At 40.6% G+C, this 16,809-nt stretch overlaps 1 protein-coding gene across 3 annotated transcripts in view; it reads right to left on the bottom strand.

Moving 5' to 3' along the window:
* Positions 1-141: 141 nt before the first annotated feature.
* Positions 142-16,809, bottom strand: part of LOC122993225 (ATP-dependent 6-phosphofructokinase, platelet type-like) — a 35,554-nt gene continuing 18,886 nt past the window's right edge. The window contains exons 13-23 of one of the 3 annotated variants that reach the window (XM_044367200.1): positions 14,244-14,390; positions 12,417-12,487; positions 11,761-11,848; positions 9,831-9,983; positions 6,775-6,927; positions 5,088-5,252; positions 4,226-4,287; positions 3,284-3,395; positions 2,366-2,465; positions 2,167-2,272; positions 142-1,235 (exon numbers count right to left, since the gene is read on the bottom strand). In XM_044367200.1, the coding sequence (XP_044223135.1) occupies positions 1,079-1,235; positions 2,167-2,272; positions 2,366-2,465; positions 3,284-3,395; positions 4,226-4,287; positions 5,088-5,252; positions 6,775-6,927; positions 9,831-9,983; positions 11,761-11,848; positions 12,417-12,487; positions 14,244-14,390 (1,314 nt within the window). In that variant the 3' untranslated portion in view covers positions 142-1,078. The remainder of the gene's footprint in view (positions 1,236-2,166; positions 2,273-2,365; positions 2,466-3,283; positions 3,396-4,225; positions 4,288-5,087; positions 5,253-6,774; positions 6,928-9,830; positions 9,984-11,760; positions 11,849-12,416; positions 12,488-14,243; positions 14,391-16,809) is intronic. The other 2 variants (XM_044367199.1, XM_044367198.1) reach the window with 2 other exon arrangements.

Genomic DNA, 16,809 nt, shown 5'->3' on the forward strand with positions numbered 1-16,809 from the left:
GGAATATAAAACCTGAGTCGGCTCTTTATTTAGCAGCTCAAATGTGGTGATTTTTGTGTTTTTTCTCTGTCGTTGAAGGACTTTGGTTCTTCTGTTTTTAGAAAAACCTCAAAAACAGGCTACACAACATTAACACACAAAGACTTTTTCACACAATAAATGCTTTATTACTCTGCGACAGGACACTCACGTCACACTGCCAGCACATAAAGTTAATGTTGCGTACAGTTTCAGACATTCTCCACTTCACTGCCAAACTACAGCACCAGCAGGACCCTACTCACAAATAACCACTATAGGATGCCACGTACAAAGCCCGGGGGTGGATACAAACAGCAAAGGCGGCAACAACACAACACACACACACACATTCATACACACATTTAAAGTAGCAGGTGACAGGACACACACAGCTGGCTCATCTTAAAGCTTCACTAAACCTCCGGGAGTCACATTTTACAATCAAGATGGTAGATAATTTATCCTCGGTGTGAACAGGCTTTTAGACCGACAGCGTGTGACCCTCTCGATACATATATTCTCTCTTTTTATAAGCAGCTTGTGGGGTTTTATGTTAACGACGGGGCTCAAAGTGCTGTAGAAAATAAGAAAAATGACAAAAGCTAGACTTCTGATGGATCGCCTCAGCCTTACTGAATTCACAGCTAGGTTGCTTAAAAAAAAAAAAAAAATTCAGATATAGCTACAATTTCAGGACTAAAACTTGAATACAGTACATGATTAGGAGTGCATATACAGTATGTAATAACTTTAATTGGGGATCTTGAAAATGCTATGCTAGCTAGTTGAAACTACTTCCTATAAAGAGCTCTATTCCAAACCGCTACGTTCAAATTTCATCATCTAAAATATAGAAGATCCCTTCTGAAGAGTACCATGACTCTACCGTTCATAATAACTTCTTTAAAATTTCCTTCTATCCTTTAAAATCTAACTTAAATTTGTCTCGTGTCGATCGGCGCTCAGTCAGTCATTGTGTGAGTAGCTGTCACTGTTTTTTGTGAAGCTGTTTTTCTTGTCGGGAGTGAAGGTGTTCTCTGGCAGTAGCGCGGCAGGTTCAGATGGCCGACATGGTGTTGGTCTCTTTAGGTCGGAACCGGGTCACGTGTTCCAGCTGGCCGGAGTCGGACACGTCGTAGCTCGTCTTGTACTTGGCCAGGATCTTCATCAGCGGACGGAGCTTCAGCCACCACTGCTCCTTCGGGATCCTGTGGCTGAAAACACAAAAATGTGCCGATGAGGATTTTTCTCTCTGTCCTCAGAGTCACTCTGTAGGTTCATCTGTCCAAGTTAACCTCTTAAACATCCACTGGATCACCGGAAACCTGCTTAAGCCAGTTGTAAGCAGCTTAGCATCACACAGTAATGAATAAAAGCGATTGGCACAATTTGGCCACTTGGAGAGGTTCTGGGACACCAGTGACACCATGAGGTTAGACATCAGATAAGGTTAGATCTGGAGGTCTGGAGTTTTATACAGGTGTGGTTGACAAGATGTAGAAGGTATGTGGTGATTTGTCTGCATAGTTCTGGCATAAAGCGTGTCCTAGTTATTGTTATTCAAATATGACTCATTGTAGACAAGGACCAAAAACACTTTTTTAGCCTTATTTGAATTGATGTAGTTTTGGTTGTGTTTTAGCCACAAGCTAAACAAGCACATTTCCAGAAACTAGGAGGTGTTACCTAATACATGTATTTTGGCCTTACAGTTCTTCTATTATAAGCTTTTCCATTTGGGTGTGCAAAATACATGAAAATTCCCCCCCAAAAAAGGGTGGATGTTAAAAGGCTACTTTCTTCTCTGCCCAGAAGTGACATTTTAAATCTAAGAAGGAAATTTAAAACTTAGTCTTTCACCTCAGCATCACCTGAAAATAACAAGTTGTGTTTCAGTATTTCTATGCGGGTATGGAACTTTTTCAAGGCGGACATGCAGTCATTATTAACGTTAATAGTTTCAAGTTATGTGGCGGGTCAAGAATCCAATATTATGGGATTAAATTTGTGTCATAACTGAAAAGAAATCTCTAAGAATCAACCAGGATGTTGCTGCCAAACAGGTAAGTCGTCCTAATTTCTGTTGGAAAGTTGTGTGACTGTGAAAATTGCTAAACAGACTAAAACAGAATTAGTTTTTCTTACACAAAGTCAGTCTCGCTCTGCAGCTGTGACACAGGCTGAAAGACCATGGCTCTGCGACGCATCCCCAACAGGCAGGCGGTGTCCTCCGAGTTAGCGAACACTCTCCCTGCATTTGAGACAAGCAACACAATCTAGATTTAACCACAGACATGGACACACTCTCATAACATGATGTATCAAACAGGAGTTTTGTTTTTACCTCCTTTGTAAGACTCCTTGAGCGTCCGTGTGATCCACTGGATGGCTTTAGCAGCTACTTTGGTGCCAAAGTTTCTATCAAATGGAGATGGAGCTCCTCCCTTTCAAGAGAAAAGAAAATATATTTTAATTAAAACTTGATGAACTTCCTGTCAGACTGTTCAGGCTGTACTCCGCCTCTCACCCAGTGCATGCTGGGATAGTATACAGCTCCCTGTTTCCATGCATGCTTATCTCGCTCGTGTTGGAATTTAAACCTGCATTAACTGATTTTTTTTGGCCACTTGAGGGCAACAGAAACACAACACTGCACATCATAACATGAACTTGATAGCAAGCAGTTGCTCATTTCCACATCCAGCAGTTACGGAGCAACATTATCATTCATCTGGAGTCGTGTTTCTGTCCACCTGGTGAATATAAGTCCAATATTCTCTCTCTTTCAGCTCTGTTTTTGCTCTCTATCAACTCCAGAGGGAAATATCTGGCTCTTTAGCTGCTAAATGCTCCACTATGTTCACCAGCTAACTGTGTCTGTTTGCCATTTGGTGATGAGCAGGTAGTGGCTTTTTTAGAGCTTTTTCTCTGAAAACAGCTGCCTGCTGCAGCCGAAAACAATGCTGAGAGTGAAATAAAACAGTAAAGTTGCAGCCGGTCAGCTAAACAATGAGCTGAAACTCACTATAAAGCTACATAAAGCTGAGGGGAGCTGCAGAGTCTCTGCACACATTACACACCATCATTTCATACATTATTAATTATTAAAAATATTGATTATAGCTGCTTAAAGGATAATATAATTTCTTACAAACAGCCAACTGCAAGACATCTGCAAATGAATTCAGCTGATGCCAATAATGCACAGGAAGTGTGTATTTGTGTGTGTGAGTGTGTGTGTGAGTGTGTGTGTGAGACCGACCTGCTGCATGTGACCGAGGATATTCTTCCTGCAGTCAAACACTCCTCGTCCCTCCTCAGTGTACAGCTGGTAGATGAAGTCAGTGGTGAAGTTCTCGTTGCAGTTCTCATTCCTAAAAACACACAAGTCACCGAGGCAACAGGTTGGTTAAAGGGTCAGTTCACCAGAATAATAAAAACAGAGTTACCCCAACAGAAGCTGCTGTAAACTGGTTTTTCTGGAACTAGTTTCTACCTAAGAAATACTCGCTATGACAATTGGACAGTAGCTTATAAGAGCAAAGTGAGATTTGTTTTTGTAATATGGGTGAACCAGCCCTTTAAGCAGGCTACCCACTAAGTGTCCTCCGACTGCTGGTTCTCTACACCACCAGTGCTCGAGTGCCCTTGAGCCAGAGCATCATCCCGCTGTCCACTGTCACCCCCGCAGAGCCGCTTGCGACACACAACTGTGCTTTAGGTGATCTTGTAATAGTGAAATCATGCAGGTGCAAACCTCAGCAGCACAGACACACAATGTGACCTACACACACCGTTCAAAACACTACATTTGTCCTATTTCCACAGACCTCCATCCTGCCGGGAGCAATTTACACAGCGTGATGGTGCAGTGGACTAAAATAGCCTCAATAGATGACATGAAATAACGTCTGTAAGGTTGATTCGATGTCAAATACAGACAAGACCGACTGATTTTATCTCGTTAATCGAGAACAAATATGCATTTACAATAACAGCGTTGCAAAATGTTGATTATTTACATTACCAATAGAATATGGAAGTATTTTTCCTCCCTCGCTGTCACAAATACACTTCCATAATCCCACAGGCTTAAGAGTTTGTGCAGTGAGGTAATGCAAGGAAAACAATAGTGGCTTAGAAATGTAACAGGAAAAAAAAAAAAAGGCTGAAATTGAAACAGTATGTGAGTGTTGATCCTCACCTGAGCACTAAACCCCTCTGGATGCTCGTCTTCATCTTCTGCGTCAGATGCTCCACGTTGGCCTGAAAACACAGAAACGAAGCTTCTCGTTAAACCGGAGCGACGGCGGCCCGCGACCTGCACCTGCAGCCGATCGATCCAGCCACAAATCACACGCCTCTCGGTCTCATCTCGTCGCTGCTCCCCGGGACGGAGAGAAGCAGGGTGAGATTTACACCAGCAGGGGGAGGCTAACTCCACTGTTTGGATGTTAAGCAGCTCTGATCGTCTTTTAAATTCATATCACTGCTGCGGTTTGTAAAATATAATTAGGAGGAAAAGTATTTAAACCACCATCTCTCACCTCTTCTGGTGTGGTTGTATATTAAAACCAGAGGAGTATAGTGTTACAAACAACCAAATCATTATTCTTTCCCCAAAGTAAAAGCATAAAGTCTGTGTCTTATTAATTAATCAATAACAGAGACGTTGTGACAAGAACATAAACACCATGACGACCCTGACATCTCTAATCATCCCGACCTGATCTGTGGATCAGTGGAAATGAGTGATGCAGCTCAGAGGTTATTAATAAGTTGCTTCATACGCACTGTCATAATCTGGGTCACCTGTACGCTCCTCCTAAAACGTTCCAGGCAGAGGCAGCGACGGACTCACGGAAGCTCATGTGAACGGTAACGTGTGATCTGTGGTGCTTTATTAGAGCCGAGGGCAACATTTATACTGTTAAATAAAGTTATGAAATATAGATAAGAGGATGAAATATACAACTAAAGGAGTTCCCGACAGGAAAAACACTCAAATGGGGAGATAAAAGGTTATAAACAGGTATTTTTATTGTAAGCAGACGTTTATCTCTGACCTGCAGGTCCCGGATGTCGAACGGCTCCTCGTAGATGTAGACCGTGTCGGCGCCTGCAGCCAGACCGCCCACGGTGGCCAGGTAGCCACAGTATCCCCCCATGGTCTCGATGATGAAGACCCGCCTCTTGGTGCCGCTGGCTGACTGCTTGATGCGGTCACATGTCTGAATCACATACACACATATACTGTTATCAAGTCAGAATGGCAGATTTGCTTATGACAGGGTTTTACAATTACAAACAGAAAAAACATTTACAGTCATTAAAGTAGAGCTCAAACATTTTCAATTTACAGGAAAATTAATTCAATTACTGCTTTTCTCAGTATTTCTCAGTAAAATAATCTTATTCTTTGGTGGTGAATTAATCCAACAAGTAATCCATAGTAGAATAAATTAAAATGATCATAATCAGCTCTACTTTAATGTATATAAAATACTGAGTAAACATGCAGCCATATTTACATTTTAAGGTCCATGCTACAATAAGACATGTGATGCACAGGTCGACTCCTTATTCACAGCTGACAGACTATAAAACTGACACACTGACAGGTCAGTGGATGGATTAGAGAGAAGTGAGCGAGATCAGGTATGTTTAACATCATATAAAAATATCTAAGATGTTTGTACAATCTATTGCACATTTATTGGTCTTTTCATGGGTGCTTAGAATATGTTATGAGCTTGAATAAAACATAAGTAATTGCTTAATTTTATAGACAAGGACAGCTAAAAAAACAACTTTACATACTATTAAAAATGAGGATCGTTAATCTTTTCTTACCTCTGGAAAGTTAAAAGCCTTTTTTCTTTAGTTTCACTGTAAGCTTGTCGTTAGATCTACAGTAAACAATCCTGTTAAAAGTAGTGTAGAGCATCTGCATTAGCTTATCATTTCTGTACTATGTGCTATATATAGAGTAGCTCACTGAGAAATAACGGTTTTCTGCAGATCAACACAGATTTCCACACTGGAAAGAATCGTTTAGTCAGAATGGATGGCGACGCTGAGTATATGAAGATCACATCAGAGTCGACTTGTGCATCTCTACTGAGCGTTTGTTCCAATCAGATGAGTGAAGTCTACCAGTCTGTCAGAAGACTTCAGTTTATGGTCTCATTCACCTTCTCAGAAACCTGAACATATACTGTAGTTGTCTAAAGTTTTGAGACTCACTGTATTGTTTCTGGTGGCGGACTTCACTCACCTCATACTAAACTTACAGCAGGTAAAAGAAGGTAAACGTCACAGTGATGCACGTTTCAAACACAAACAGCATCACAAACTTTCACCAGCAGGAACAGAAGGATATGAAACAAAACTGTCTAAAAAAAAAAAAATGCTGCACATGATCAGTAAAACCGCATTCACTGACATGCAAGTGCATTGTGGTCACTGGAGTTTCTGCATTTCGGATTGGCATTTCACAAAACAGGGATGTGTGTACTCACAGGCTGGTGGTGCTTTTACTTTTGTTTGCTCGTACAAAAGTTTCAGTAGATGAACTCAGATGATAATTTAACATGAAACAGTGTTTTCTAGGTATCTTGATAAGTTAACTCAAGGTTTCTCCATGTTTTGGGGGCTAAAAAGTGAGCACTAGCAGTTATCTTCTTTCTAAAAACAGGTACTTTTACCTCCCTGATAATGTTTTTCTCTCGTTCTCTCCGGCTGGGCCCTTACCTCCACGATGGCGTTGAGGGACGTGTCTGCGCCGATACTGAGGTCTGTGCCGGGCACATTGTTACTAATGGTAGCAGGCAGCATGCACATCGGGATGCAAAACTCCTCGTATTCGGCCCGGGCCTCGTACAGCTGCAGCAGGGACTCAAAGGCCTGATGGTGGCAGCCGTAATACGGGGGTTAGACCACCAGGGGGCACACTGCATATCTGAGATCACATCAGTGTGTCCTAATGTGGGAGAACTACCGGTGTGTTTTACAGGCTGCTTCGTGGTGCACAGTGGCTCCCTTGGCTTGTATCCACGGTTACCATGGTAACTGACAGGTCAGGCTGAAACTAAAGCTGTAACCCTATTCCATACAACAAACCAATTGTTTGCATTACGTGCTGTATATTAATTTTCATAGCATACGGTGGATTTTGACAGTAAACAAGAAGTATTCTATTTTGTACAAACAGGAAATAATGCAATATGTGCAGCAACAGACGTCAATAAAACAGACTTTGGAAAGCCAATTAAACTTTAAAAAGAGAAGGCTAAATGTTTTTTCCAAAGTTTTATTACTGATTTATAAGTTTATGATCGTGGAGCACATTTAAATTTTTATGCATACAACAAATGAGAACTCTAAAAGAGTATGAAGCATTTTTACCAGGTTGTCAAGGGTTACGAGATAATCTTTCACTGTGTGGAGTTGGTAACTGTTAAATGCTGTTTCAGGAGCTTTTCCAACCCTGAAAAGAACACTAAATACTTGTAATTTATTGTTTTAAGATATGATATCTATGATAAACATAATGAATAACTAATACTACTAATCTGTTGAGGATCGGTTGTTTTATAAAGTAAAGCCTGGTACTGCTTCTACTTGTCATCACTACAGCTGAAAATTATTGATCACTTTTCTGATTTAAATCATTTTATTCAGCTCAGTTGAAAGATTTGTCACTTAAATATAAAACTCATAAGCTCAGCAACTAAACATCTACAACATAGTTATCACATCGTCATTGTTTGTGTAGCTGTTTCAGTCTCCCATTAAGCTTTTAATTGGGAAGTAAACATACTGTATATCACAGAGGCCACTTTCAGTGACCAGTTAGAGGAGCTCAAAGCAAAAAGCAGCTAACTGGGTCGGTGATACCGATGATTCAGGAGAGTCAGTCATTTTATTAGTACATGCAAACTCTAGTGGTCAGGACACAAGCAAAGGGAGCCGTTTTTATCAAAGATGCAGCTCTGTAGCGTGTATGACCTGCAGTGTGTGTGTTGGTGTGTGTGTGTGTGTGTGTGTGTGTGTGTGCTGCTGGCTGGCTCTCTCCGGGTGACAGCGGCTTTGGCTTCCCATTGGCTAAGAGGAGATGGGATGGAGGGTGTGGGGGCGGGGGCTGAGGGGGGGGGGGGGGGGGGGGTCCATCCTGGCTGACATGTAGTAGTGTTGACGCGATAAGATAAAGACAGAGGTGGGACTCCAGAAGCACTGAGCGATGTTTCCTTTTATGTCCAAGAAGCGAAGAGCGCTTTTCTCTCTTTTTAAAATCAGGTATGCAGCCTGGAGGAAGTCAGGACAGAGAATCTGACCTGCTTCAAAACAATAACAAACGTTGACTGCATTCAGTGATGCTGGACTTTGTGCATGCCTACGTAGCATGCACACTTACTCTCCAAAACCGCACTGACTCTGTGCCGTTTTGGATGAGATGGAGCAAGCGGAGAGCATCCTGCTGCGTTCCACCAGACCGCCGTGCAGTCCAGTCATCTGCTGTTTACCAAATAAACACAGAGAGGGCCGCCACGAACACGCCAGGGCCACGCGCCAAAAAAAAAAAAAACATGCCACAACACGCCACAACACGTCACTGCATGCCCCGACACTTACCTGGGACCTCCGCTGATCAGCTCGCCTCCAACAACAACCAGCAACAAAGGTTTTCTACTGTTATTGTGTGCGGACGTTAACCTGATCCACTGTGCTGGATGCAGCAACAATGTGGTGGCACCTGAGGCTGCAGCATCTCACTCAGGATATTTTATTTTATTTTTTTAAGTCAATTAGGGCCACTATTAAAAGCTTTCTGTAGCATTCTTGACTGAGAATGTGTTGCCAGTCAACCACTATTTACTACCATTATGATATGGTTTTGTTTATGTGACAGCAGAGGGTTAAGTCTGCATGTTGCTTTATGGTATAGAGTTGGGAGCTGCCTGTATTTACACTGAAAATATAACTGACAGTTTACAGCAGTGGATCCCAAACTTTTCTGTCATGCCTCCCTTGAGAAGCCAAATAATAATAACAATAATAATAATAATAATAATACTGATAATAATAATAATGCTTCACCCTTATTTCAATTATATCAACCATTAACAATCTGGGGAAACCACTAACTAAACAAGCCAAATTGATGTTTCTTTTCACACATTTTGCTAATTTTTACGCACAAACACTCCTGTTACATTGACAGGATAGTCTTTGTTATATTCTAGATATTGATTAGATTTTATTGAGTATCACCTTTTCTTTCTTCCCTGTCAAAAATCAGTCCATCTTCTACTAAACCTGGAGTTTTTCTTTCTGAATAAATGGATCTTGATAGCCTTGCTAGCATCAGAGGACTCTTGTTTGTTGTTCCCACATTAATAAGATTAATTTAACTGCCTCCATATAAAGGCTCTAACCTAAAATCATATGTTCATATTTAAAAGAAAGCAAAAAAGCAAAATTGTAATATGATCTACTTCAAGTTTACAAATCATGAGTCTGCTTTTTTAACTATTTTATCAAGTTTTTTGTAAACTTCTAAGCATATTATTTTGTCACAAAGGGTTTGTATATTATATTTCAATTAATGTCACAATTGCAAAATTTAGCTTCATATATCACAGAATGATTTTTGTGTGTGTGGCCCTATGATTAAGTGTTTAATCTGTCTAAAAAAAAGACCTTCTGCTCGTTAACGTGAGGATGCGAGCTGTCGATCAGCGAAGCCCCAAACTCTGGACAGGCTGGGCGTTGGTGCGTTTGAAACACGTGACCCCAGCCTCACTTACATCAGTAATGGCGTTCAGAGCGGTGTCTGAGCCAATGCTGAGGTCTGAACCGGGTATGTTGTTGGAGACGGTGGCGGGGACCATAACCATGGGCACGCAGAACTCGTTATATTTGTCCCGAGCAGTAGAAAGTTCCAGTAATCCCACGTAGGCCTGCAGGAGTAAGAGCCAGCGTCTTATTGGTTGTTGTTGTTGTTGTTGTTGTTGAGGACGTTCAGACAAAGGGGGATGATGTGTGGGAGGAAGATGAAGAGGCCTAATGCCGAAGTCTTTACAGGTAATGTGGACAAGAGGACAGAGGCAAGTTTTAAGAGCAACTCAAGTAGGAGGGGGTCAGGAACTTGTAGAGAACAGCGGAGCTCTGTCCGAAGTCTGTATTACATACTATTAGTATACATTACTGTATTAAACTAATATTCAAAGTAACCTGTTTTTCCAATTCGTATACAATCTCAAGAGAAAAGATTCAAAACACGCTGAATAGATGCTCCTAAAAAGACGATTTATTAAGTACAGTTAATAATATTAAGTACAGTGTTTTGACATTACGTCTTCAACATGTGACCAAGATGCTCCATATTTACACTTCACCTGATTCAACAAAGGTGTGGATCACTGGCACAAACACTACCTTCAGGTGTTCGTATGTAAGACATCAATGTTGTTAAAGCTGCAGCACTTCATTAAGTTTTTTTAATACCAATTTTCTAATTTTCTGGATTTTCCAAAAGTGGTTTCACCTATGATTTGTTTTTGTTTTTTTTCATAGAAATTAGCAAGCTTTCCTTTCCTAATGGGATAATCATCTGTTTATCAAGAACACAATCAACAGTTGAGCTAACTTAATACGTATTCTGATGTCATTTTTCCAGTATGAACACACCACAGACTTAGCTATCCTCTTGAACTGTATGAATGTACTGTAGTCTGACATCAGGACAGAGCTCGGCTGTGTTGTTGAACAGCGAGGAGACATAAACGGGCTGTGGGAGGGGCTTATAGCCGAGCGGGAGGGGCTTTTGGAGGCGGGTGGGGCTTGAGACGACTTCTGGGAGGAGACTGGATCACAGGGGTGATGCAACAGAGGCAGCGATGGCGGGAAGGGACAAACAAAAGGTTTGGGGAGGTTTAAACTGGTAGGAGAAGCTAATGGGAGAGAGCCAGGCCAATCACAACGGACAGTGTGAAACACAGGAAGTAGACAGTGTAGTCCACACACACAAAGACAAACACAGGGACATGTTTATTTCCTGGTCAAGCTGCGAAAGTCAAAAACCACTGAATTTTTAACAATTAACAGAATTTTATTGAAATTGTATTTTTTAGTTTGATCTATTTATTATTTTACTGTTATATTTTGTTGTTATTTTTAGAACTTTACATTTTATTTTAGTTTATCTATCAAATGACGGCACACAAAGTTGTATTTCTTTAAAAAATGTAACTAAGTTTTGCAGATTAAAAACCTGAAAGCTTCCAAATATGAGACAATCAAGCTCATTTTTATGATTCATTTGAATTTTTACATCTAAATCATCACAAGCTTTGGCTTTGCAGCTTGACCATAAAGTGATAACCAAGGAGAGAGCCTATGACATTTAAATGTGTCTTCATTGTACTTTGGTGAACACATGTTTTGTAGATTGAAATGTCATATGGGGCAAATCAGTGAAAATGAAATGGAGTCAATGTTAAACAACACAATACATTATGAACATCATAGATGAAGCTCTTAATAATGAACTATGGCAGGTTCAATAAGGATAAACAATGAAAGTTATTCAGATTATTCTTTTATACAGTTATCAGTAGCTTATTGAAACGATACAAAGTCAGAATAATAAGTATTGTTAGTGATAAAACATGTTCAGAGAGATTAAGTATTGTAAATAAACTGCCTAATGCACATGAATAAGGTAAAGTTACGTACCTCAAATCCACCGATGACGAGCAGAGCGTTAATGTTGTGGATCCTCATCTGCTCAGCGATTTTATCCAGATGTTTTCCTGGAAGAGTTCTAGCACATAAATGAAGGAATAAGTGAAAAGTTAAACAATGTTACAGTTAAATCCACATGTATGTTACATTTACCATTATACAAGGTTAACCTAAACTATTCTGATTTTCCCCACACAACCACACAACATTTAATTTCTAATTTCTAATTCATACTGTAGGTAAACACTTGTGCAACATGTGAGGGTTACAGTCACAGTGACAATGTTTGAAATGCAAAGTTAATGTTTGTTTTTCAGTTAACATAAAGTGTCAGATAAGGATTAAATGAGTGTTACAAAGAATTAAAGCCAATCTAGACTAGATTACGGGGGGTTGATGGGTAATAAAATATCTGCGATGCTTCTCAATAACAACTTATTGCATAACAACATACAACCGACAGTACGTGACTTCTTGGTTAAGCAAAGAAAAGCAGCAGAAGTTCCTCTAAAGATTCACTACTTTTAAGTACAAAAGATAGAACTAAAAAAGTACGAATTGCAGAGACAAAATTCATACAGGATTTAAGTCAAATTACTTCATCCACATTGTGCTCTGCTTTTTTTTTTTTGTCTGCAGCGACTCACCTTTTTGTCCCTAGCAGGGACCCTCCCTGGCCAGTCCAACCACCTACATCTCCCCATTTGATCTCCTTGATCTGATTTTTAAAAAAACAAAACACATAAGATGTCATAAATATTCACATTTCCCTTATTTTTTTTGGGACTTTCTATCTTTATTTTACAAGTACTAAACTTCAATATTTCATTTTTAGGTGATATTTCACTATATGAATAATTCTTCTGTGTCAATAACACAAACTGTCAAACATAAGAAGGAAAGAGATTCACTGTCAACAGTTTCTACAGAAGAAATCGTCTCTTAGACGTTGTATACAGTGTATTCTATGGATTATATGGATTTACAGGAACAATGTGTCTTAAAAGAGACATTGCTGCTGAATTATTTAATCTTAATTTTTTAAAATTTCTTTGATTACCACAAATAAAATCTATTGTACTGGGGTGAGGGCTCAAATCTGCACAATAAATAACTATCTGCATGGCAAGATACCTCTAGAGGTATGAAAGTATGGTGTATTTTGGTTGAATCGGCCCCATAAAAGCACTAAAACCACCTGTATGATAATTGCTAGTATCTCTTCCTCTTTATATTATTAAGTATCCGTTGTTATCATTGTGCTGTTGTACTGTTACTGTGCCAGCGTAGCTACATATAACCACCAGCTCTTCATTATAATCACTGTCCTACTTAGTCTGGGTTTTATCCAGGGATCACGGCTTCACTTTTCAATCACGTCTAATCCTTCTATATGAGAACTCGCCTCTGAGCTTCCTCACTTCCAACAGGTCACTGCTACTCTCTCCGCAGCTGACCATGTCTACCTGTGTGTGTGTTCGTCTGTGGAGGGCTCGCACGCAATCAGCAGAGTATAATCGAGACAAAAGCATGCGTGTAGGTGGTGTAGCTGCTGTAGGAGCGGAGTAATTGGCTTACAGTAAGCAGCGCTGTTTATCTGGACACACTTATTGTTATCGCTGTAGCCCTGTGCAGCACAGAGGGAGGAGTGAGGCTGCGCCGCCACTTCCTGCTCTCCCTGCCATTGGTCGGTAAAGTCACTGTGACCTCCAAGGAACTGTTGCTCACCCTTGGGTTTATTTTAGCTCTCGATAGTGAGCGCTAACAGTTAGCTTTGCAAATGAAACAGAAGTCTAGAGCTGCACTCTGGAGCTAAAATTAGAATTTGCTCCTGGATCACAGAGGAATGCAAAGTGACAGAGTGCAGACGCCAGATATAGTAAACGCCGTGTATGATAGAGAGGTGCAGAGTGGCGAAATCACAGCGAGGGAGAGAAGGCAGAACGGCCTGACCAATCACGTTTTAAGATAACGTTGACTAGTCCACGGTGAAGTCAAGTTCAGGTGGATATGATTCTACTTGAGTGACGTGAGCAAATCAGCATGACTGTAATGTTTATTCAAGTTGAAAACATTTCTCCTGCACTTGAGTTCACACACACAACACTTAGTAGAAACAAGCTCAGACTTGTAGGCTGCAAATGTCGTCATTAAATTGTATTTTTGTTGCTCGTTTAGGAATGCATTTGTGAAGAGTGTGTAAGATGTATGATCTTATTTATGGACTATTTTACTAATCAGTTTGTGAATTTAGTAGCTAGAAAAGATTCCTTTTAGCCTTGATGAATAAATAAACACACAGCATGTGCTCTAAAAGTACAAGATCCACTAAATATGACTGTCCGCTGAATAATTCATTCAAACTTAAATATTATATTGCAAAAAAAAAAGCACAAAACTTGGAGAAATGTTCAGGATTTGCAGAGAATTAATCTCTTATGACCAAATATACCGTGCGTCGGTTTCACGTTCACCTGTCCCTTGTAGAATCCCTCGAAGCCGTCGCTGACCGCAAACATTTTGTGGCCTTCGGTGATTCCCACTCTGACGGCAGAACGCACGGCGGCGTTCATACCCGCTGCGGGCGCGCCGACGTTCAACACCGCCACGTTGAAGGAGCTCTGAGGATGATGGAGAGCAGCAGTCACACACACACACACACACATATATATAATATACTCAGAAATACATTTAACACGCAGCACTTGTAATGCAGTATTGCCGTATGTTACAACACCTCAAGCTTTGTCATATTTTAAAACATCTTCATACTTCAGGCATAAGTTTGGGCGTAAGGTTTGAACAAGATGGTATATCAGCGTTTTTAAAAGGCGATGAAGATGAGCAGTGTTTCCTGTAGCATGAAGAAGGGAAGTTGGACAAACACTCCTTTCAGATGCATATTTGATTCTTTTTATTTTATTAAATAACAACAGTATTACACTGCAAAATGAGAAATAATCGTTCTTCATGCCTGTCAGGACAGCCGATCATCTCTACCGCCTCATCATACCATCCATGTCTCATTAACTGTAGAGGAGCCAGGCAGGACTTCGCCTCAGAGCAGAACAGCAGCAGGCAAATATTACCTCGCATGCAAAAGCTACATGCTGCTACAAGATGCAACGAAGCAGCAGCTTCCACTGAAAACAGTTAGATGTAACCTTTCACCTATTCTTTAAGGTTTTCTTGCTTTTCAAAACTCGAGTCATTCAGTCGACTGTGCTACGACTTCCTGTATATAAAATGTATGAGGACGCAATGCACAACTGGTGTACAGCGACTTTCAACTCCAACTTTAGAGTCGACATGGTCCGTATTTACTGCAGCTCATGTATTTGTGTGCTTGGTCCTCATACACTCAACCACAAAGGCTACGTTGGTATTCTGCCATGATGTGAAGGTTGGGTCAGAAAGTGTGCTGTGCCCCTCAAAATTCAAAACGGACAGGCGTCCAATTCTCCGCTGCTGATGCTTCAATACCAAAACTCATAGTGTTAAATGGTTTGAACATATTTTTTATTTCACAATACTGCACTTGTGAAGACTTCCACGTTTAGGGTTCGACATGATTCTGGTATCAAACCTTGATACTTGTTCAGTACAGATTAATACAGAGTTTTAACAACTCCTAATAAAGAGTTAAACATTTCCTGATTTTAATCATAACTCTGCTAAGTTTAGACTGTATTTTATTTGGGTGAAGCTAAAACATCAAACACTGACACACAGAGGAGTCTGCTATCTTTCATTTAACGGAGAAGGGGATTTGCAAATAAAACATGTTTATAGTACTCAATTTAGTATTGGTACCTGAACTCAGGCATCATACTGGCAACAAACTGAAATAATACCTCCGCCAGCGCATCATCCGCCGTGCTGAGAAGGTGATCTGCTGCAACCTGCCGTCCCTTCAGGACACTGAGGCGAGCAGGAAATGTCACGGCCCGCACCTCCCACCCCGGACGTAAACTTTTTGAGACACTCCCCTCCGGCAAGAGGCTGCGGTCTGTCAAGACCAAAACCTGACGCAGCAAGAACAGATTCTTCCCGTCTGCAGCTGCCTCATCAACAAGGCCCCGGACTAAAACCCCTTAATCATATATTTGCGTATCTATACATTATATTATATTTTACATATTTTTTTGTTTGTGCAAACTAAACCTGCATCAGAGCTTTAGTTTCTGCAGACCATTTGTAACAAAAGGGAGAACTGTGCCTGTTCCAGTTTGAGTTATGAATAAGCAAGGACACTTTCAGCCATAATCTCAACAGACTTGACTTCAAACTGTAAGGAGTGTTACTTCACATTCATTTTGAAGCAGATCACAGGTGATGCTGTGATCGTCCTTGACAACAGGGCCGGTGGGAACGCCTTCACTGCAATGCACTAATGCAACTCTTTGCACTTTGTCTACACTTCTACTTCTAAGCAGAGCCATGAAGAAATAAGCGATGACAGACAGAGCGACGGAAAGGGAGCACTGACACTGTCATTTTTGTGGCACTGTGTCACCATAGAAACAGACTTTTTGTCTCTGTAATATTAAAAAAATGTCCTAAAGGAAAAATAAGAATGTTAGAATAGTCTTAAGATAAGATACTGATGGTATTTTGGTTCAAAATATCATAAATATCAAGCAAAAAAACACTCCTAAACTCATATTTTTGAGTGTGTTTCCTCAGTGCGGGAAAATTCAAAGTCAAAGTTGACAAGAAGAGGGATCGACAGATGACTAAAGGTCTAAACTAGTTGCCAAAAAGCTCAACTGCTCTGTGAACTACATCTGCAGAAGCTTCAGAAGCTGGATCAGCTGCAGTCTAATTACTCATCACATACATCAAACTGCTCTTCATCCCCCGCCTCCTCCTCTCCCTCAGGGCAGAGACAGTCACAGAAAAAAACAGACTCTGTTAGTGTCACAAAAAGACCGCAGCACCCACAATGCACCTGACCAGGAAGTACCTTATATACTAACGTACAAGAGCCGCTGGTGGAAAGACACATTAGAAGAATTAAAACTATGACAATCTTGATTG

The sequence above is a fragment of the Thunnus albacares genome, chromosome 12, assembly GCF_914725855.1.
Source record: "Thunnus albacares chromosome 12, fThuAlb1.1, whole genome shotgun sequence".
In the NCBI taxonomy this organism is placed as follows: domain Eukaryota; kingdom Metazoa; phylum Chordata; class Actinopteri; order Scombriformes; family Scombridae; genus Thunnus; species Thunnus albacares.